The sequence below is a fragment of the Thunnus albacares genome, chromosome 19 (genome assembly GCF_914725855.1).
Source record: "Thunnus albacares chromosome 19, fThuAlb1.1, whole genome shotgun sequence".
Lineage (NCBI taxonomy): Eukaryota > Metazoa > Chordata > Actinopteri > Scombriformes > Scombridae > Thunnus > Thunnus albacares.
The window spans coordinates 1,612,883-1,634,884 of record NC_058124.1 but is presented as its reverse complement, the minus strand read 5'-3'; the positions used below and the strand labels follow the sequence as shown (position 1 = coordinate 1,634,884).

The window sequence follows — 22,002 nt, the reverse complement described above, 5'->3', positions numbered from 1 at the left end:
CTGGCTTGAATACAGTAGATCAGGGGATCCATACGAGTGTGAACAATTAAATGAATGGTGTTTACACTGTACAGTAGGATACATGTTAGTAATAACACGTGATGTTACCATTTTGTAAACTGTCACATATCTGCTGCTCTTTTCTCTGTTGTAAATTGGAAAAATTAAGTTTTTAAAAGCCTCCGCAAAATGCCTCAGCTATTGACAGCAGATAGCTGGTGCAGAAAACACACACTGAAAACAATGAAAAGCAATCCTCGTCATTTACTGTAATTAAGAAATTATAGAGTTTTACTAAATATTAAAATCCTGAACATAGCTGTGTCAGTCATTCTGTATGCACAGACAGCAGAGGAACTGGGGGGGTCAACAGGTCAACATTATTATATGTCTGATTCCCATTCTGAAGGTGGTTCATAGGTGGCTCATAGGATCCAAGAGCAGACACCAAGACAGAGGTCTGACTGACAGACTGGGAAGCCACCAGACACACTAAGTAGTTCAGAGACCACAGTCTGTTCCAGAAGGAAGAGCCAAGCAGAGGAAGAGACTGTAATAAAGAATATATGAGCACATAGCCAAAATGTTTTCTCCATTTACCCAAATCAAAAAAGCTCCATAGTAGAATGTGAACGATATCAGTAAAATGAACATATCCACTGCTACATGAAACACAGTGCAGAAATACGGTGGCCCGGAGGGTCAAAACACAACAACATATCAGTAAAAACATTTCACAAAACGGAAAAGGTAGGGACAACAATTCATGTTTGTGATTGGACAGAACCCAAGTCAATCAATAGCCTATTGGTCCGTTATATCCTACTATAGGAAGTAAACTCCAAAGGATCCACTGACTGGCCGTGAATGTATGTGATACTGGGCCTGTGTCTTCATTGAAAAAGCTATCAAGAGAACCTGGCTGCAGACAAGTTGATGTAAACCAGGGGTTCCTTGGCTTTGGTCTGCAGACAAGAGCATTTAGCACTGGACCGCGACAGACGCGTGTGATTCATTAAGGCACCAGAGAGAGACAGAGAGAGAGAGGTTGGCAATGGCATGATAGTGATAAGGAAAATGCAGCATAGACTGCGTTAAATTCAAGGAATTTACCCCCAATACCCTATAATAACCTGCAAACTTACTTACACTACACTACCAGAGACAATTAAACATGTTATTTTTCACAGCAAACATGCAAAACAATTTACAGGGGGAACTCCTAACTTTACTGCACATGGCAGTTGTGGAACAACAAAGTGTAACAATTAACAGGAGAACGCATTTAGGCCGATCGGTTGTAAAGAAAAAGCATTGCAAATTCGCAATTTAATGCATTAAATGCCTCTCAAAGTTGTTTTTGTCATTTTTATTTGTTTGTTGTCTTTCTAGTGTCTGTTTCCCGGGTCTTTAGCGTTGTTTTATTTATTCAAATAATTTTCGTAGTGTGCGCCACGTTTTAAATAAAGTTTTATTTACAAAAAAGAGGACGAGGAAAAGTAGGAAGAAGGTGGAAGAAGAAAAGATCAGCCATCTTCGTGAGGTCGAAATCTGCCGTGCAGGGGTAATATTTTTAGTATTACTAAATCATCATGCATTCTTGCGTTTGACGAACATACGTATGAAGCGAAAACAATAACACGCGCCATGTCTATTACGTTCACAACGGGTTAGCTTTTCGCTAGCTCCCGGCTAGCTTGTTACATAAGCTAAATTAGCATGGCAAAGTTAAGCAGCAGGAGATGATGGGACCGCCGCTGAATGGCAATAACAATTATTCCACGTTTCATTGTATTTTCTCAAAACCGAATGTGCGTGAATTGATAGTTGTTTAAAATCCAGTTGTAAGTCTGGGGATCACATGTAGCTGGAACCACCGGCCACAGCGGTCCCCAAAAAACAACCTTTCCATGGCTAACCTAGATGTAAAAGTCTAAATACTGACGTCTGTTTTATTTCCGAGCCATTTTCCTTGGCATTAACGGAAACGTCAGACTGTCTAGATATAAGGACACGGAGAAATGTCAACTTTTTTCCTTTAACTTTATTGCTGAAATCAAGAGCAGTGTATAAAAAAGGGAACAGTGCCATCAAGTGATGGTACAAAAAGCAGCAATGAATATAGGATCAAGACTCAAAACTAGGAGAAATAAATAGATAAACACATGAAAAAAGAAAGAAAAACTCTGGACTCCGTGCAGGTCAGTCAAGATCCTTTACAGCAAAGTGGAAAAACCGTTTCTTTATGGACCTGGTTTTGTGCAGCCTGTCCATATACAGTCAGTTAGTTCATATGGTGTATGACAGGACAGTGCAGAGAAACTCCAGGGGCATGTTTCAGAAAGCAGGCATGACAAACAGCGGGAAAAGGGTCAATATGTTAACACAATAAAGTTGTATTCAGTGTCGTCCATTAATTCATCATTTACCAGACTTACATTTCTGACTGTGTATCAGGCTGCAGCTACATTACATTTTACATATATTTGTTCAGCTTTAATTGAAGGGGACAAAACACAGGAGGCAGCAACTGAAGATAAAAAATATAAAGATTTAAACAATATATAGATCAAAGACATAGAGACATGACTGTAAGCTTACAGTCTGATCCAGTAATAATGTGTTTGGTGATTTGAACTTGAAAAGCCGTCGATCAGTGCGACCAATCACATCATGAGTGATAGAGATAATTTATCATGTGTCTAAAGCTTCATACCGATATTTCAAATTTAAACTAAGATTACACTTTATGCGCAATAAACAGGTCAGGAGCTGCTCTAACAAACTGACAGCTGTCTTGTGCACAGAGTCACAGCGTTGTAACAGGAGGACATGCAGAGGTTTTATTCTCAGTTGAAGCTGAATTCACACTATGTAATATTTGAATGTGAGAGCAAAAACCGCTGCCCAAAGAAATGACTGATGTGGATAAAAGTGGTAACTTTAGAAAGTCCTTGAGTAACTAAATTAATGTCCAATTTTGATTCTGACATACAGTAAACCTCCGCTAATTAATGCACTTTGATACGGACTGAATGAATGAGGAAATGAAACAGTGTGTCTGACTCTGGAAGAGGCAGGAGACAGAGAAAAACTCAGGGTTTGTTGAAAAAATGGTAACTGACCCCAAGTTTAAGTTAGCTCTCTTTCTAGAGCTGAAAACCCAGAGTTTCCCTTATCTCAGGCTTAAGAAACTCAGAGTTTTCACTAATCCTGCTTTCTGAAACAGGGCCCGGGAGGTTCTGGGGAAGGAAATGATGTGCAATCCCAGCAGGGATTAGAAAGTAGTCAATTTCTTCAAAGAGTCCCATAAAAATATGAACTGTCTGAAACATCTGGTTGGTTGAGCAGTGTGAAGAAAACATGAGCTTCTTGTGGCTCTATTGTTGATTTAGATTGTGGAGGCTACATGCGTAGTGCATTGTGGGTAGCTGCCTGCAGGAGGCAACACAGCAGTGACTGCCACTGATCTGCACTTATTATGGTCATTAAAAAAGTTGCAGTAAATTCTCAAACAGGGTGTTCTCTGAATTGTTCTCATACTTGCCATGTATCACTACTTGATGTAATGATACGTGTTAAAATATAGATGTGACTACTTTTTTCTCATCTCTGCATCACTCTTAGATGCCCAGACATTGCTCAGCAGGCGGCTGCAAATCTCGGGACAACCGTGAGACTCGTAATGCTGGTATCACCTTTCACAAGTGAGCATTTTACACAATTTGAAGAACATCAGGGTGACGCATCTAGGTTTTTAAAACTCCTACATATTGTATACTTGTACTAATAATTTGTCTTTGTGATGGCCAGATTACCAAAAGGAACAACTCGGAGGAACCTTTGGATCAGCAACTCCCACCGTGCAGACTCCTGGGATCCTCAGACTGACTTTGTCTACTTTTGCTCCAAACACTTCACCCCTGAGAGCTTTGAACTGACTGGATGCAGGTCTGTAGACTCAGTCAGGACATTGGAGATTACAGATATCAAGAGTTTAACTCTCATTCTTCTGTTATTGTGGCCTGGGAACCAGATGAATCTGCAAGCTCATTCTTTATTTACTCTGGCAGATGTATCTGGCCTCCCTCCCATTCAGACAGATTTCCAGCCAACCTGGCCCGGCTCGGGCCAATCACACGGGCCAGTCATTTATCTAATATGAGGCAGGTTTGATATGATGACTGTACAGAGGAGCGCCATTGGGGCATTTTCGTAAACAACCAAGATGGCTGGCACTGATGTGGAACAATCTGTTGAATCCGCTGTTGCAACAGTATTAAACAAACTGGACTGTATATTTTCTCTAAAAGAACAAAGAGAAAGAAAAGTCACATCCGTTGTTTCCCCAACTTCTGGAAAAATGAAGGGGGTTAGCTCCAAGTTAGCAACAATGGATTAGCCTAACCTGACAACGAAAAATAGAGAACGGAGAGTGTGTGGCTGCTGAGTCCCACCTGAGTTTTGCTCTGTGCACCAACCCCCCACCCCGAAGCCACCACCACCCAAAAGCAGTTACCCTATGGGAAACACTGGCGCTATGTCACACATTGTGTTGCTCTGATTGGTTGTAGGTCTATCCAATTGCATTCAGAGGCATTTTGGCCTGCGCCCATTGATAATGCCCTTGGAAATCAAAAATGAACTGAGAGGTTCCAGAATAATTTGCATTTGTGAATTGGTCTGGCGATGTCAGACCACTGTTATTGACCATGCTGCAAAATATGTTGCTGATAGTTTTAAAATAGCAACCTAAAATTTGTTTGACCTTTTCACTCACAGTGGGATCAGAAGACTGAAAGAAGATGCATTTCCTACAGTATTTGATTACTCTTCAGCAACCAAATGCAAAAGATCAGGAACTCCTCAGAAACAAGAAGACATTCCTGTCAGGTAAACAGAATTGATACAGAGTCAGATTTTGATATTGATCAAGAGCAGAGTCTGGAAGTACCACCTATCAAATTTTGTTCAGCAGTTTATGAGCCTCACTTGTGTACTGGCTCAAGACAGAGTCTAAAAGTTAAGCTTGTAAAATGGTATTGAGACATAATTTCACATATAACATGCCAATCTGCTCATTATTGTCTATTAATTTCCCTGTTCTGGCAGTAGTGGGTTTATTTTTACATGCAGACACAGCAGAATCGTTCAAGTACAAGCAATCTGCAAAACAACAGACTCTATTCATTTTTTTATGAGTTGTTACTGCAATGTTTATTTGCACTTTCCTTAACAAACTTCCAAAATACTTGACAGGGAAAACAAGACTGAGAGTCTACAGCAATGCTAGAGTGGCAGCATGAACAGTTGGTTGTTTGGGTTACTGCAGTATGTATCATGGACCATGAGGCCACCAGGATGCCCAAGGACTTGCAGCCTTTACTGTTATTTTTGGTAGACTTAGTGAACACAGGTACCCCTAGATGTCACTAGCAGCATGAAATGCAGCTAATCTGCACTTCTCAAACATAACAATATCAGCATCATATAATCTATGAAGCTGTAGCTGATGCTTTACCTTGTTTGACTCCATGTTTGTTTGCTACTGTGGTCATGGAACCACTTTGATAAGCTTTAACTAGCCTATATGACCTCTATGGCAGTGCCTGGTTGGTGTTTGAGTGCTTGTGTGGAGCATGTTTAGGGCGTTAGACAGCACTCTCCAGTACACACGTTACATTGCAACATTGCATTTGATTGATTACTTTATCAAACCAGAGGGCAGTTGACTCACATTATGGAGAAAAAGAACATTCTTAATAAGAACAAGTTACAGTTCTCCTGCCAAAGCATGCAGGCAGGAGAAAACAACAGCACAGCCATAACACTATACAGTACTGACCTGTACTCATTATACAAGTAGAAGATACAAGAGCTTATAATAGCTTTAGCCCAGAAGAAACCACACAGCAATAAAAAAGTACACTGTACTGCATTGGCTGTTGTGCTGATAGGAGTACTAAGCATTGAATGTGAAGATTTGTCCTTTCATTTGTCATGTATATCATACCTGTCATATGTTACTGTCATGTCTGTATGTTCTGCCATGTGAAAGAAAACCTCATGGAACAAACAACCTGTGTCACTTTATTTTCTCTGAAGGAAGAATCCACGCTCAGGTGACAAGAACACTCAGCAGCAGGAGGAGGGTCAAACTTCAGAAGAACCCACAGTTCATAGTTCAGTGGCAGCAGCTGGTGAGACTAATGAAAACATACCTGCATCTTCTCAAGAGACAGCAGAGGTGGAGCAGCTGTCACAGCAAGAACACAGTTCTTCACCACCACTAGTGTCTCGTTCCATCTCCCCATCGCGTTACATGAGGCGCCTACCACCTCCTCCAGGCTTCTATCTGCCGAAAGAGCACAGTTACGCTCAGCTTTGCCCCCTGCTGTGGAGGAGACGTTATGACCAGGCTATTGACTGCTTGGAGAAGGCCTTACGACAGCTCCATGCAGCCAGGCGGAGGGAGAACCGCCTGCGGAGCACTATGCTGAGGCTCCGTGATAAACGGCTGAAGCACACCCTGCTCGTGTCACGAGATGGGTCGAAAGACAAAGGGGGCTGGACATCAGGGGAGGAGAACAGACGAGGCAAAGGCGGTTCTTACCAGGATAGTGAGACTGATGCTAAGTCTGAGGATACAGGGTTATTTGAGGACAGATGTGGGGATCAGATGGAATTGGTGGGTCGTTTTCTTCCAGACACCAATAGCTGGTCTGAAGAGGAGAAAGGTTACTGCTTCTACTGTGGAAGAGGGCAGGTGCAGGGTGGTGGTCAGCTAGCACGCAGTGTTTCAAAGACAGGGAAAGATGTCCAGCCCACAGTGCATAAGGACTCTCTGATGATTCAGAGAAGTGTGGAGACTGGTACCTGTGGCACAGCTGAAAATGACCAAGAAATACAGATAGTCAGGCTGGAAAGAGCTTCTGGGAAAATTGTAGAAACCAGTGACTCAAATGTAACAAATTCCCAAGTCCTGCTCCAAACTCAAGTTCTTCAGCATGTGATCCCTGCTGCAGTGTCTCTGTCTGATACTTGTGAGCAGAGTGTGCAGTTTTTAGGCTCTCAGCAGGAGCTGCTGCTCTCTGACATGTGTGAAAGGGAGTCTGAAGCCACGAGTCAACAGCATCATCTGGACCTGCAGCAACAGCTGTTTTGGATACAGGACGATGCTGAGGGACAGGTCATCCTGGTTCCTGTCCCTGTTGAAGATGGATTGCAAAGCTTTCTGAAGATGGAGGGAGTGGCTGACGAAGCACAAACCATACTGGTGTCAGAACTGGATCTTAAAGGAGACTTTGGACTCATGACAGAGAACACTGGAGGTCTGTCCAGAGGTGAAACAGGGTGTGATGATGAACATGGTGACCAGCATTCTGTTATCAACAGCACATCGGTGGAAATGAGAGATGTGAGGGAGAAACTGAAAGAACACCTGGAGGGATTTCACCTTCAGCTGAGCACTGAGTTTATAAACTGACAGGATGTTCTGAATGAACACAACAGACAATATGTTCTTGTTCCATTGACACTGATCATTTTCATCACTTTTTTATTATTAAACCTTTATTTAACCAGGCGAGCTTACAAGATCTCTTTTTCAAGGGAGCCCAGGCCAAGATAGGAGCAATACAGTCTTTCAGACATACAAGCAAACATTAAAACCACATAAAACAAAACATACAGTAGCAACTCACAGAAACATATGCCTAACAAGACAGTAGGAAACAAATCTATCTAAGGAAGCAATTACAAATTCCAGTTGAGTTTGCCTCCAAACCCTTCACTACATTTTAAGTGACCTAATCAGGATCAGCTCATCAAGCTGCAAATCTGTCTGTAAGTGGTTCCAGGCTGCAGGGACAGAGAACATAAAGGCCTGTTTGCCAAATTCAGTGCAAACCTTAGGGATGGGCAGTAAGAGGATGCCATTTAAGTGCAAACAATGTTTACTAGTATTGAGTGAGATATATCCACAAAGGTAAGAGGGGAGAAGACCAAGGATAGATTTATAAATAAATATGAACCACTAACTGAGTCTGCACTAGGGCAATGAAGGCCACTGAAGTCTGGCATATAGGGTGTAATGGTGAGTAAGAGCTTTGCAGCCTGTGACAAACCTCAGAGTGCTGTGGTACACAGTATCCAGCCAATGCAAGCATTGGGCAGAGGCATGCATGTACAGCTGATCACCATAGTTAAGCAAAGGAAGGAAAGTAGCCTCAACCAATATTTTCCTGGCAACATAGTTTGTTTCTAAATTAAAAACCGAGCTCCAGTTTTCAAGTTTTCAATGTGAAGTTTAAAAGTTAAAATAAAAATCAAAATACCTTGATACTTGTACTGTGACACTAATTCAATCTGACTGCCCTGCAAAGTTACAATGTTATGAGGAGAAGCTTATGTCTTCCTGGCATTAGAAAATGACATCAATTTAGTTTTTGTAGCAGTCAACACAAGTTTCGGATCAAGCAGCCGTGATTCTACAGTACCAGAGGCAGACTGCAAATACTGAAGTGATTGAGCAAGGATGGAACCACAGCAGTAAATGACAGTGTCGCCAGCATTAAAATGAAACTCTACATTAGTAACATTTTTACCCAGATTGTTAACATAGATAGTAAACAAAAGTGGACCCAAAACAGAACCTTGGGGGACCTATAACGCGACATGTAGTACACTGGTTGAAGTGCCATCAAATTTAACACATTGTGTCCTTTCAGAGAGGTCATTTTTAAACCAGCCAACAGCCTGCTCAACCCAATACTGAGCAGCCGTTGCTTCAGGATATGGTGGTCAACTATATCGAAGGCCTTTGAAAGATCGATAAATAAGAGCAGCACAGGTTTTTTGTGATCCAGTGACTCCATTATATTGTTAACAACCTTTAAGGATGCTGTGATGGTACTGTGTCGTTTCCTGAAGCCAGACTGGTACATTGAAAGGATATCATTAGAACTCCTTCAGCTGATCATTTACCAATCTTTCAAGAACCTTCTATAAGACAGTTAAGTTGGAAATAGGCCTACAGTTGTTAAGTGATGTAGGGTCCTCCCCCCTTTTAACAGAGGGTGAACATGGGCAGATTTCCATATTTTTGGGATGACATTTTGAGTGAGTTTAAAGATGCTTGATAAGGGTTCAGCAATAAAATCAGATGCAAGTTTTAAAAAGTATGGTACCAGATTATCTGGACCTGCAGGTTTTTCAGTGTCCAGCAAAAGAGCTCTGTGAACTTCATCAACAGAGAAGGGAACAAAATAAAGAGGCTGACCGTCAAAAATACAATCAACAATCATGTCTGAAGAAGGCAAGGTTTTTAAAGGCAGGGACTGGTTAAACAGTAAACTGGAGGCAATGAAGTGTTCATTGAAACATTCCAGCATAGAAGATCTCTCAGAAATGGATGTGGTCTCAAGAATTAAGAACTTTGTTATCCTAGATTAAATAACTGAAAGATTCATTTTTTCAGTCTTTTCTGCCAGTAGAATCACATATACTGTACATTGTGTAGACCTACATGCATATTTCAGAGGGTGCTTGGCCTTTGAAATGTATAACACCACTTCAGAATCAACTCAGCAACATGCAGTCAGATATACTGTTGTAGAGCAACATAGCTTTTTAAAGATATATTCCATGCTTAGTCACTTTAGAAAGGTGCTTTAAATAAAAAGTCTGATGATATTCTACATCTTTCTTATTGTCAACACATCCCATGTGCAGAATTAAAAATTATTGTGTGTATCAAAGGCTGATATATCTTATTCTCCTGTGCCATTGAGTTCCATTGTTGTCCAGACACTATTAAAAACACATCACTGAGCCACACTGTTGCACTGGGTGACATGTTCCTTCATTACCATGAACACACACACTGTAGTTGATTTTGACTCAGTCCCGCATACACTGTCCTGCTGCCAGAAGTGTCACTATGATTATGCTGCCACCTTCTGGTTCAGCAGTTCTCCAAGCTGCAGACTGCTCAAAACAAGCATATTAGAGTTATATTCAAATGTCTTCACTGAACACACTTTGAGCCAGCGCACTTCTAAAACCTTAATTATCTGAGTGGGAAGAAGAATAATGCAAAATAAGTTAGGTCTCACTTACAAATGAATAAAGAATACAGGTTCCACTTACTTAGCTGCTCAAGTCTCATCAGCAATCATCATAGCTATGCAACACGATGTAGCTTAACATCATTCCTTTCAGATTCAAGAGGTCTGCAGGCAAAAGTGTAAGTGGATGATGTTTGGTTTTGCAGATCCATAATCAGCATTCTTTTTGATGCACTGAATGATAAGATGAAGCTCATGGCCTGCTGAGTGACCGCCATCACTGAAACGTCACCTAATGGAGGCTTGTGTTGCAGCAGTATTTCTCTGTAAAGTCTGCATTCTCAGTCTATTCTTGTATGCATTACCTTCTATGGAACATGACATATGGGACAATGAAATGTTCCTTAAATGTCTTTTCCCCAAATGCACAACACACCCTGATTAAAGATAAGTGCCGGCTGCAGACAATGCTGAAAGATTAGTTATTATTAGTCATTTATTAAGTAAACAAACCAAAGGTTGCTTTTTTGCTGCACTGATATCAATTATAGACTGGAACGTAGTATGTTAAAGCATCATTTGACACTTTTTGAGTAATTCAATATTACAATAAATCACCATATACATAGTTTATTACTGTTGAGTGTGAATGATTAAACCAACAGGTATAAGTACCTGTGGGTGTAATCGGGTGTGAGTAGATATCACAGTGTGACACATCTGGCAACTGGGTGAGGCTGTTTGGTTAGCATGGATTACTCAGCTAGTGTTAAGACAATCAGGAACAGGGAAAGTGCTCAATGTCTAGACGTGAATTTTCTTACTACATTTCATACATATACAAATGTGTGTGGGCTATATTTCCACTGTGTCCCTCTGCTGATTTGGAGGGGATAGGGAGGAACCTTTCATTAACAGAGACACAAATATACATGATGTTAAATAAAAATACATTAAGAGAAATCAAATAATACATTTCTGCTGTTAAATTATAAAATCATGACATCCAGTGCCGACCCATAGCTGAACAGAGCAGCGGAGGATCTGTAGGCTTTTTCTTTATCATAATTGTAATCATTTATTGTTAGATAATAGAACAACAAAATCATTAACTGCCACTTAGACGGTTGAGCTCATGAACAGCTTAAAGCTGATTCTTCCATAGATAACTCACAACCAGCACACACACGCACAAAGAAACAAACAATACATACAGAGAGAGAAGAAGGATAATAAATATATAAATATAAAAAAAGGAATTAAACCTGAGTAAGCATATTTTTTATAGACCTGGCTCTAATATGCACCATTTCATAATCTTCTCTTGCCTGTGTCTAGTGTTGACAAACAAAAAACCATAAGTTGGACATTGGAGACTCGTCACCAAGTATTTCTGGATTTGTGACCCATCAGATTCGGTGACACTACAGGATCAACTGTATGAAAAGACCTTCAGATGTTCAGGTGAGCTGTTGGTGCTCTGCAGACAGAACTAAAGCCAGCGTTGATGCATGTCAGATGTATGACTTTGTATCATGAAGCTTCCTGTAATGTTAGCTACACCTGAAGGAACAGAGTGAATTCCAGTAGATCAGAGTGTTTTCCACCTCAGTTATCCCAAGGACTTTTGAAACCTGTGTGATGTTGACACACTAATAATAATATCATCCACATTACTCAGTGACATTCATATTTCCCACTGTCTCAACCCAGCAGGAAAATAAACACTGACTGAATCTGTCTCTCTGTCTTCTGAAATATCCTTGATTGATAACCTCCTTCACCTTTTCTCATAATGACCAGATCCTGATTTCATCATGATGAGATCTTTTCCCTCTTTTATAGTAAGACATAATTATGAGATACAGAAGTCATAACTACCATAAGCCTTTTTTTTCCTTTTTGTGGTGTCTTATTCAATCGCCTTGAAATCTGTGATTCTGTAACCTATTGAGGTTAAGTCAACCAGTGTCATTATTTCTCGCTCCACAGCGTCTGTAAATCTGTGTTTACACAACTAAGATGCAATACACTGCATTAAAAATATTCTCCTCTGATTTTACACATCAAGATCAGGTTTCTGGTTATGGTTAGTCTTTCTCAACCTGTGAAAACATGTTGGATTTCTTGTTTGAGCTGAGAAAATAACCCTGATGATGTCACAGTGATGTCATCGAGGTTGTTTAAGTTTGAGTGCAGCAGCTCCTCAGTCCTAACATAACATCATCCACAGAAAGCTGCTGTTATCTTTGACAGCAGCTGGAGCCAGGAGCAATATGTCAAGAAAATTGTTCAGTCATGTTTTACTAACTGAGGAATATCTTCAAAATGAGATCAATTATGTCTTTTATTAACAGTAAAGGAAATTACACATTATGCTTTTATATCCTCCTGCCTGATCATTATAATTGTTTACTTGTCGGAACAGTGGAGCTCTGGAGCAGCTCCAACTTGTTCAAACTTCAACAGGCAGATCACTGACCAGAACCAAGTGATCTCCACACATCCCTGAGCCTCCAGCCTCCTTTAAAATCCATTTTAAACGACTGTCAATCACATACAAAGCTTTTCTTGGTCTGACAGGAGTTTATACCTGAACTTCTAATCATTTTTACCAACTAATATACTTCTATATATTTCTTTTATCATGAGATGGCCTTTTTTACAGATCAAAATTCTCTATTTATGTTTGTTGTATTTCTTTTATTGGGAGTTTCCTCTATAAGAGAAAGCCTGGGTTACAAACTGGAGGTGTGGAGTTGAGTTTCTGTTGTGAATCTGTCTTGTGAGTCACCCCACTTCATTGAAATTAAATGCTAAATTACTGGAATGCCCCTTTAATTGAATTTGTTGTGTATGTTTAGTATTTCTGAGATATAAACAGCCCACGTAGCGTGTAATAAAAACGTCAAATTTTCTTTTGGAAATGATGTTTCCTTCAGTCATTTGTAATCGTAGCTTACAGTAATAGTTATAATAGTAACTTGTAGGGAGCATTATGTCATATCATGGGAATGTTTGCTGGTAACTGAAAGTAAAATGTGTATGGGTGTGTGTGTGTGTTGGTATGTGTGTATTTATGTTTATCTTAATGCTTATGTGTGTGTATATTTCTGTATATGTTCTGGTTTGTGTTTGCATGTCTGCCTGTGCGTATATTTGTGTGTTCCTGTTTGTGTGTATATATATATATATATATATATATATATATATGTAAATGCATTCATGTTTGTGTGTGCCTGTACTCGTGTAAACGTGCTCATGCTTGTGTGTTGTTTGTTTGTGCTTGTATGTGCTAATGCAAAGCATCTGTTAGCAGCTCAGCGCGCTGTCACACTGAGTCGCACTAGAGGATGAAACAATGGAAGGGTTGATGGGTCTCTGTAACAATTCACTGTGTTGCTTCTTTGAATGGGTGTGGCATCAAGCCTTTCCCAGTCAGATATTCAGGACCTGGAGGAGGGGGAGGGGTGTGGGGGTAATCATAGAGAGCATATATTGTGACACACCCTTCACCCTGAGGACATCCGCTTCTATCTCTCTATCCCAGCCTTGGAAAAGCTGCTGCCTGCTGGAATTCAGTTGATTCTTTAACTGATTTTGTCTGTAGATAAATTCTTGTGGTTAATTTGAACCAAACTTCAGCTTTCCCCTCACTTGCACACCCACCCCACTGACTGTCTGCAGTCATAAAAACCGGATAGAAAGAATGTGGTCGTGCCTGTTTTCTCCTCACTCTCTCTCTCCCTCTCTCCCTGTCTCTCCCTCCTTTTTTTCATTTCAAAAACTCTTTACTAGGAACATTACTTCAAGGCATTCCCCGACTGTCTGAATGTTTCACATCTAATCTAGGTATACTTGCATATAAACCTGCAGTATTAAAAGTATCTGCTTTCATGTTAACAGTAGGTAGTGAAGAGGTTAACACAGTGACAGTCTGGAAGAAAAGTAGAATACCAGCCTAAACTTGCAGTTATTGCGTAAAACAACGGTGTCCAACTTTTACTAAAGGTTTCCAGATGTGGAATGAGTTGTCTTCTGGATTTGAGCTGCCTCTGTGGAATAACACATCACTTAATACAGTATATACATCAACATGTTATTTGTCCAAAGCACAAGCGTAGATGCATATGTATTTATATAGATATATAACATTATGATAGAGCCTAGTGCTGTACTGAGGTGGATTTATGGCATTGCCTCGGATTACAGCTCCTTCTTCCTGGCTTTTCTGTCTTGCTGAGGGAGGATCCAGGAATGCTGCCAGCTGGTGACAGAAGCAATGCTCCTGACACACAGCAGCAGCAGCAGCAAGCAACGAGACACGCAGGAAGAAAAGTTGCCACATTCAAATCAACAGTCGACATGCCTGAGGTAAGAAACAACACACTTAAACTACTTTTTTTATTGCTGAGAAGTTAAAGTTAAGTTCAGCTCACAAACTTGTGAAACGTTGACTTTTTTTTTTTTTTTTTTTTACACTTTACATCCAGTTTTCACGGAGAGAGAGAGAGAGAGAGAGAGAGAGAGAGAGAGAGAGAGAGAGAGAGAGAGGGAAAAAAAGCTGCTGTGTGAATTAATTCTCAGCTAGATAATAACTCTTCACATGGATGTAGAGACTAATAGGCTCCATCCTGTAAACTGCGAGTGACTGTCAGAGCGGAACGAATCAGTAAAAAGTATGGAAGGGTTTGCCGCTGAAGACGCGCCATCTCACGCCAGGCGAAAAAAATGTCGCCGAGGAGGAACTTGAACCCGGACAGGTCGAGTTTAACTTCTTTTTTTTTTGTTGTTGTTTTACCAAAACGGACACAGGAGCCTCTGTATCCCAGCTGCTGTCTAACAAATCAGACAGATTGAGCTGAGCAGTTTAAAGTAGGCTTCTTAACTTATTTCATGGAGAGACTCTACAGACGTGCGCTGCCAGCTGCCCCTCCCTGAGCAGAAGCTCTACTGTAGCAGTCCGTCTTTACAAAGACTCTGAAGCATGTTACAACAACATACAGGCACAATCAGTCTATTAAAACATTACAGTAATAGTCAAAAAAAGGTAGATAGATTAAGGAGATGGTTTGTGTAGCTGTGATATTATTATTAATACAGTAAGTGAATCAGGGCAGTGTCTGATTTTGAATGTGGGGCCCAGAACAGGAGAGCAGGTAGTGATCCACCTGTCTGTGTGTGTGTGTGTGTGTATGTGTTGAACATGATTGTGCACTGCAGCCTCGCTTCCGCTTTATTTTAGGACCTCTCTCGTGTTCTTCCTTCATCAGTAATGACATATGAATCATCATCAGAATCTGGAGAGAAGAGGGCACCATGGGTGGCCTGTCAGCTTCCAACGGGGGCTGTGCCACTCTCGGTCCTCACTTTTGTATGGCTTCTTTGCCAACTTTGAAAGAATAACAGGACCAGCCCATATCATAACACTCCACAGCTATCAGTTACATCCTGAAGCTTAAAATAAATGATAAAAAACAGCTGAGAGCAGACTTTTTTCTAGAGAACACCCGCCAGTGTTTTTTTAAAGAAACATTGCTGTATTGTAACTGCTGGTCAAGGAGAATCTGATGCCCACTGATACATTTATTTACAAGTATATTATAAAGCCTGAAAACAATCCCAAAGTACAACTGTGTAGAGTTAGAGATCAACAGTGAGCTGGGAAGAAATGTGGGGAGTTGGGTGTGGTAATGAGAACTATACAAAAACAGGGAGTCTATCTGTAATTGTTCTTGCTGAAATCACAAAAATGCTCATCTGCTACTATACTTTCCCATAAGATGTATAAACGTGAACATTATTAAAAAGGTAACATTCAAACAAACATGCACAGAACAATTATTTACTGGCATGAAACTAAAGCCTCCACAATCTTGTGACAGTGCTTATATTTCAGAGACTCACTTGTTATCTACCTTTGTGAGTTTTAACATATCTACATTTTCATGTAATATTTTAGTTAATATAATAAGTCTACAGTAGTTAACACTACACCTTGTCTACAGTCAGGATATTGCCTAGTTCTGTGGGATAGTGTTTGTAGAAGTGAAGGACTTGCAGTGGCTTGTGGTACATCAGTCATTCTTTAAAGGAAGGGTGTGGTTTTGACAAAGCTGTTGGCCCACATGCATTGAATAAGTGGAGCAAAACTGGAGTTTGTTCTACTGATGGCCAACAGACGATATGTTAAACACTGCTTTAATCAACGTTGAACATCCACAATCAATCGAATGACTATGTGAAAGGTGTTGCTAACGGTGATGAACTCAAAGAGAATTCTTTTCAGTCTTCTAAGTTAAAGAGACAGATAAACAAACCAGAGCTAACAGGAGAGTAAATAGATTCACCAGGTGAACACAGACTCCAAACCAATGAGAATGTTGCTCTGTGTCTGCTGGATGTGTAAATAGTGTTTGCTGATATAGTCGTCATCATTTTATAAGCTGATAATATATCACGTGGCCACTACTTTAAACAGTTACAATACTTCCCTACAAATTATATTACTAAATGATGGAAGTAGCAACAGTCTTAGAATTACAAAAAGTAATGCTTATAAGACAATGGTTATTTAGTAGCTGTTGTGGAGCTTTCAATCGATTACACAATCTTCCTCAGATGGAGTTGACACATTTTTGTCCATGTCAGAAACAGCAGCTGACAAATTTCACCACAAGGTCCATTTAGGTCCATTTTGTTGAGGAACACTGTTTGATATGAGAAAAAGCTCCAGAACAGCCACTAAATGGACCCTGTGGTGAGATTCTTTTGTCAGGTCTGTTATAAAACATAATAGAGCTTTAATCAACAGTTTTGAATATGCTTTGGAAAGATAACCGCATAAAGTCAGATAGATCATTCTAGTCTAGAGGGCCAAATGGTAAAAGGCTGATCACCTTTGATCCTCAATCCAGACTTGGACAAGTGAAGAAATGTTGTCACATTCATGACCTTACTCAAACAGAGCTCTCCTAGTATTTGTTTAACAGCTCTGCAACTGTGTGAGCTTCAGCCTGTCGACCAAGTAGTTCCGGTTTTTGGGAGCTGAGGAGGTAAAGAGTTTGAATGTGAGAGCTATACTATGAATGCTCTAAAGTTACAAAGAGCATTAACTTTTTCTAGACTTGCTGACCTCGCAACTATGCAGAAGGGGATAATTCACTAAACTGATATAAGGCGAATGATGACCGCTGTATATATGAACAGGACCTGCTGTCCTCTTTTATGATGATCCCCTGCATCACTCATAAGAGATGATATTATTGGGCGTTGCAGCTAAACCCACACCACGTCCACACAACACCCCCAGAGAGACTTTTAACCATGACCATGATTTGTTCCTGACCTTAACCAAGTCATTTTTTAAAATATGACCATTAGGAGTGGGTGGTACGGATATGTACTTTATATAGTGATATTGATATATGTGGTAAATTAAATTAAGATTAAATAGCTGACAAATGAAGGTACTTTATCACACTGATGTGAAAATCATATAAAAAGCATGAGGCAGGCGTGCTCATTGATTTGCAACAGTTCCCACAGTAACTGATAAGACGCTTAAAGGAACAGATACCACGGAGCAGAATGGAAAGTATGAGAAAAACTTATATCATCATATTCAACCCTAATGACAAGCTAACCTTAGCCATGTAGCTTTAGCTGTGTTACAGAGGCAGAGCTTTGAGGTAAACAAAGGCAGTTATTGGGCCATACCCCTAATCATCCCCCATTCTTCTCCCCAGTACTCAGACCTGGAGAAGGCCATCAACACACTGGTCAGCCAGTTCCACTCTGCTTCGGCTGACAAAAGTCCAACGCTGAAAACGGATGAATTCAAAGGTCTTTTGTCCTCCCAGATGCCTAACCTGGTCAAGGTAAAACTGCTCTCAGTCTCCATGTGTTTCACTCTCAGCTAGGCCTGCTGGCGATTGCAGCATATGGGTGTGGCAGTGTGCTTCACACAAAGACAGTCAGAGACATGCTCAGTCTCAGTCACACATACACACACTACAAAGACTTTTACACACACATAGGAATTAGGCTCAGTTGACTTTTAGGTAAAATCCATCATCCAAGCTTTAATTTCACTGACAAGCAAGGTAGGTGTTTAAAGGAATGTACCACTGAAAATCTGTCTTTAGAATGTTACGCTTGAAATGTTTGTGGCTTGTATTTCGCCATGAAACTTGGTCACCCTTGAAATCTGTTGTAACCACAGTGGATCCAAGGTGATTACAGCTGCCATCCACTGCAAAGAAGGAAGATACAGTATGAAAGTTTCATGATTAAAACATATATTTTCAGTGGAGTATTCCTTTAAAGGATAGTTTTTTTTTCTCACAGGACAATGGAGTCTGATACAACCCTGGAAATATCTTTTTTGGAGTTGAGACTGCTGTCTTAACTGATCATTTATGTGCTGCTCAAACTACTGTCTAAACTGTCTGCACTGCTTCTGTTTAATCCACATTTTTCTAAGTGTAAACACAGGAGCAGGGCATTATTCTTCATTTAAGCTGCTTTTAAATGGTGAGTGGTTACTGCTGCTGCTTCCACTGTTTCCAGTATAATGACAAAGTTGCAGCAGCTCTTGTGCACACGCTCAGCCACCTGATTGGTCTATAGTGATTGAATATTATGATTTATTGATATTTAGTGGAATCATATAGCCTTTATATAAACCATGTTGTAGTTTTTCTACAAAAGTTAGTTTAACAAACGAGTGATTCCAAGCAAACTATTTAAAATTAATAATAAGTTTGTTTGTGGAGCACAGTTCCTCCCACTAAACATCAGCTTGGTTAGTTTATAAGTGATTTTGTGAAAGTTGGCTGTATAGTAGCTCAATATTGGATAAATATTCATATTAGTATTATTCATTTCAGCTACCACCTGAGTTGACAGGTCTAGCCATGGCATATTACTCAGTGTAGCCATAGCAACCCTAGAAACTGCACTGGATGTGTAAATTTACTGGTATCCAAATACCTGAACTGTGACACCTCAGTGTACCAAGACGCCAATAAAAAGAAAACTGGAGATGGAGCAACATCAGCTGCTGTGGTGCAGTAACTGATGTCTCTCTGTAGTGTTTCAGTTTGTTAAACTTGCAGTCTGGTTAGTTCTCACTGTCAGGCTGCAGCAGAGTTAAGCTGCGCTGCCTCCCACTCATAATGTTGAGAGCCAACATTGTATCAGTGGAACAACTCATTGTTTAAAAGTATTATCAGTTCTCTGTTCCTGTCAATCTAAAACTATCTACTAACAATTTCCTTAATCGGTTCATTGTTCATTAAGCTACATGTTTAAACATTCTTCAGTGTAATGATTTGCTGCTTTTCTTTCTTTTATTTTTTTATCATTGTTACCTGAATATCTTTGGGTTTTGGAACAAACAAGACATTTGAAGATGTCAACTTGGGCTCTGAGCACTTGCACTTGCAGCAACATTTGGATTTTTTTCCTTTGTATTTAACATGTCCAATATATGATAAATCCTCCACAAACATGATTTAGTTTCCTCTGTAAAATGTTAGTTACAGAGGAAACTGTAATGTGACATGATGTGATGCCACATGTTTATTTTCTGCAAGTTAATGATCCGTAAAGTCATTAGTATAATGTGGAGAGACACATTACAGTGCAATGGAAGAATTTGATGTCCATACTTCTAGTTTACAGAAGCTTGGGTTTTATTTTTGTAGTTTCATCCATCATTCCCATCAGTTATTATAACATTGTACTCACCTAGTAAATAGCTGAGGTCTGGAAACACCATGACATCACTAAGGAAGAGGTCAACAAACACCAGTCAGTGCAGGTTAGTCAAACTTATTTGGAAGAGAAGAGGAAGATGAACAATAGGTTTTATTGGCTGACTCTGTAATTGTTTACAGGGATTTGGAATTATATTCTCTAAAGAGAGCAGAAAGCTTTGAAACAGTATCATCATCATATAGGGAGTTAAACAAGGGAAAATGTCATGTTTATGGTGGCTAGTCATATGGTGGTATTTGTGGCTACATCCCTGCTCTCTGATCAGCTGACTGCTTGTCTTTCTTGCCTCTTTGGAATTCTTTTTAGCGATGTCACTGATCTCAGTTATAACTTTGATGAGTACTATGTTATCCTAAATGTCAGAGGTGATGGACACAACTATACTATCTTTCAGAGCAGTGAACTCATAAGTCATTTCTAAATTAGCTTTGCTCCTGATGGAAAAAAACATGTTCCTCATGTTGTCCCGGTATGTGTCTGCAGGGGATCGGCACAGAGCAGGGACTGGGTGAGATCCTGCGAAAGATGGGTGTAGGCGATGGTGAGGGCATCTCTTTCAAGCATTTCTGGAACTTAATCCAGTCAGTAGCCACCACGCAGCATGGCCTCCTCAGTGGGCAGAAGGGCTCCTCATGCAGCTGCATCCTCCTGTGAAGACCAGGCTCTCAGCCCAAGACATCAGCGAGCTCTGAGTTTCCACCCTGGAATTTACCTAAACAGAGTAACAATATGCACATCACTCTCCTAATCAGGTGTCGGACAGAATACAAAGGTACAAAGTCGAGTCCGCCCACAGCAAACTGTTCCCAACTTTTATGACTAAACATTACACTTTTCTCAATCTGATAAGTTTCCACATCACACTTCTGCCATTGTACTGCCCAGCATCCTTTGCACCAGTTGAAGTTCAAATTCGGGCTAGTTTGCATTCAAATGATCACGTTGTCCAAGTCTGTTACTATATTTGTAAAAGTTATAAGAATCAAACTATCATTTGAGCTAGCCTACAATAAAATAATCAAATCATACATATTGAACCCTTCTGACACTTTGACATGATCCAACAAGCACTTCATGTGTTGGAGGTCCTCATGCTAAGTGTGAATTTAACTGGTGCAAAAGGCTGCTGGGCATTATCACAGTCACAGTCATTAACAATAACATCATTAATATAGTCACTTTCCCTCATTCACTCCAATTTGGTCTTATGTTTGTTTTCCATGTATAATATGTCATGGTGCCTTCATGTTTACTTCACTAATCAGAGGATGATGAACTGTTGTCCCACTGTTGTCTTTTTCACAACTTCATAAATCAATTGTTCAATAGCTTAAAGCTCACACGATGTGATGAGTGCTGACATTTTTGAAAATGGAGTGCTCTGTGAAATGGAAGCGTGACATAAAATACAGAAGATACAAAATCAATCACCATTTTGGAAAAGGGAACAAGAACAGGGTCTCACAATATCCCTTTCTTGTCACTTACCTAACAATGGACATCTCACTAGTTACCCCTATTAATGCCAAGTATATAGTTTACATATGGTAACATAGTCTAGTCAACTTTGTATGTCAAAAATGCTAACTCATGAATACCATTTGAAGGCACGTCAGTATGAGAGCATGTATCAACAGAGTTGAGGCCAGATCATTAGAAATATTTAGGAAGAACTACAGTCGAACTTTCAGAAGCTTTGAAATATTTTAAATAGAATTTCTTTATTTGTTTGTGCAGAACTGAGTCCAGGGTAAATTATTGCTGTAATTTGCAATTCACAGTATCTGTTATGTTAGCAACGGCAATTGACACAGTAACTTACAGTGTTCATCCTTGTCTTAATCTTTAAGTATATAACACTAATTATCTCAATTTTGACCTCATATGTGTCAGTAACAAAACAAAAATGTAGTTTTGATTGTTTCAGTATGTTTGACTTTATATACATCTGGAGAAACTGAAGACAGAAACATCTCAGTGTGGTTTATAGTCCCTTTATAAGTTTCTACTAGTAATGCTTTACCCTCTGTGATCCTGCATTTTCTATGTATTTATATTTTGTAATTCTCTGTATTCTGAGCTGTGTGACACCATAAGACAAATGATGTAATAAACATATAAAGAAAGCACCAACACTGCATTTATTGTTTAA

At 39.9% G+C, this 22,002-nt stretch overlaps 2 protein-coding genes across 5 annotated transcripts; both read left to right on the top strand.

Moving 5' to 3' along the window:
- Positions 1–832: 832 nt before the first annotated feature.
- thap7 (THAP domain containing 7) lies at positions 833–7,584 on the top strand. 4 transcript variants are annotated; one of them, XM_044335869.1, is made up of 5 exons: positions 833–1,035; positions 3,626–3,707; positions 3,814–3,951; positions 4,783–4,893; positions 6,106–7,584. In XM_044335869.1, exons 2-5 carry the CDS (start codon positions 3,628–3,630, stop codon positions 7,484–7,486), a joined length of 1,710 nt encoding a protein of 569 aa, XP_044191804.1. In that variant the 5' UTR covers positions 833–1,035; positions 3,626–3,627; the 3' UTR covers positions 7,487–7,584. The 4 variants fall into 4 exon arrangements, with proteins under 4 accessions (XP_044191804.1, XP_044191803.1, XP_044191802.1 ...); XM_044335868.1 differs by having other exon boundaries at positions 833–1,047; positions 3,628–3,707; XM_044335867.1 differs by lacking the exon at positions 833–1,035 and adding an exon at positions 1,460–1,564 and having other exon boundaries at positions 3,628–3,707.
- A 6,749-nt stretch (positions 7,585–14,333) lies between these two features.
- s100v2 (S100 calcium binding protein V2) lies at positions 14,334–21,990 on the top strand. The gene is made up of 3 exons (XM_044335081.1): positions 14,334–14,441; positions 17,816–17,947; positions 20,334–21,990. Exons 1-3 carry the CDS (start codon positions 14,433–14,435, stop codon positions 20,502–20,504), a joined length of 312 nt encoding a protein of 103 aa, XP_044191016.1. The 5' UTR covers positions 14,334–14,432; the 3' UTR covers positions 20,505–21,990.
- The last annotated feature ends 12 nt before the right edge of the window (positions 21,991–22,002 follow it).

Coding starts and splice junctions, on each gene's coding strand:
- thap7 (XM_044335866.1), top strand. CDS start 2,166: ATGAAAAAAGAAAGAAAAACTCTGGACTCCGTGCAG. Junction 3,708..3,813: donor GCTGGTATCACCTTTCACAA/GTGAGCATTTTA, acceptor TGTGATGGCCAG/ATTACCAAAAGGAACAACTC. Junction 4,894..6,105: donor CAAGAAGACATTCCTGTCAG/GTAAACAGAATT, acceptor TTTTCTCTGAAG/GAAGAATCCACGCTCAGGTG.
- s100v2 (XM_044335081.1), top strand. Junction 17,948..20,333: donor AGATGCCTAACCTGGTCAAG/GTAAAACTGCTC, acceptor ATGTGTCTGCAG/GGGATCGGCACAGAGCAGGG.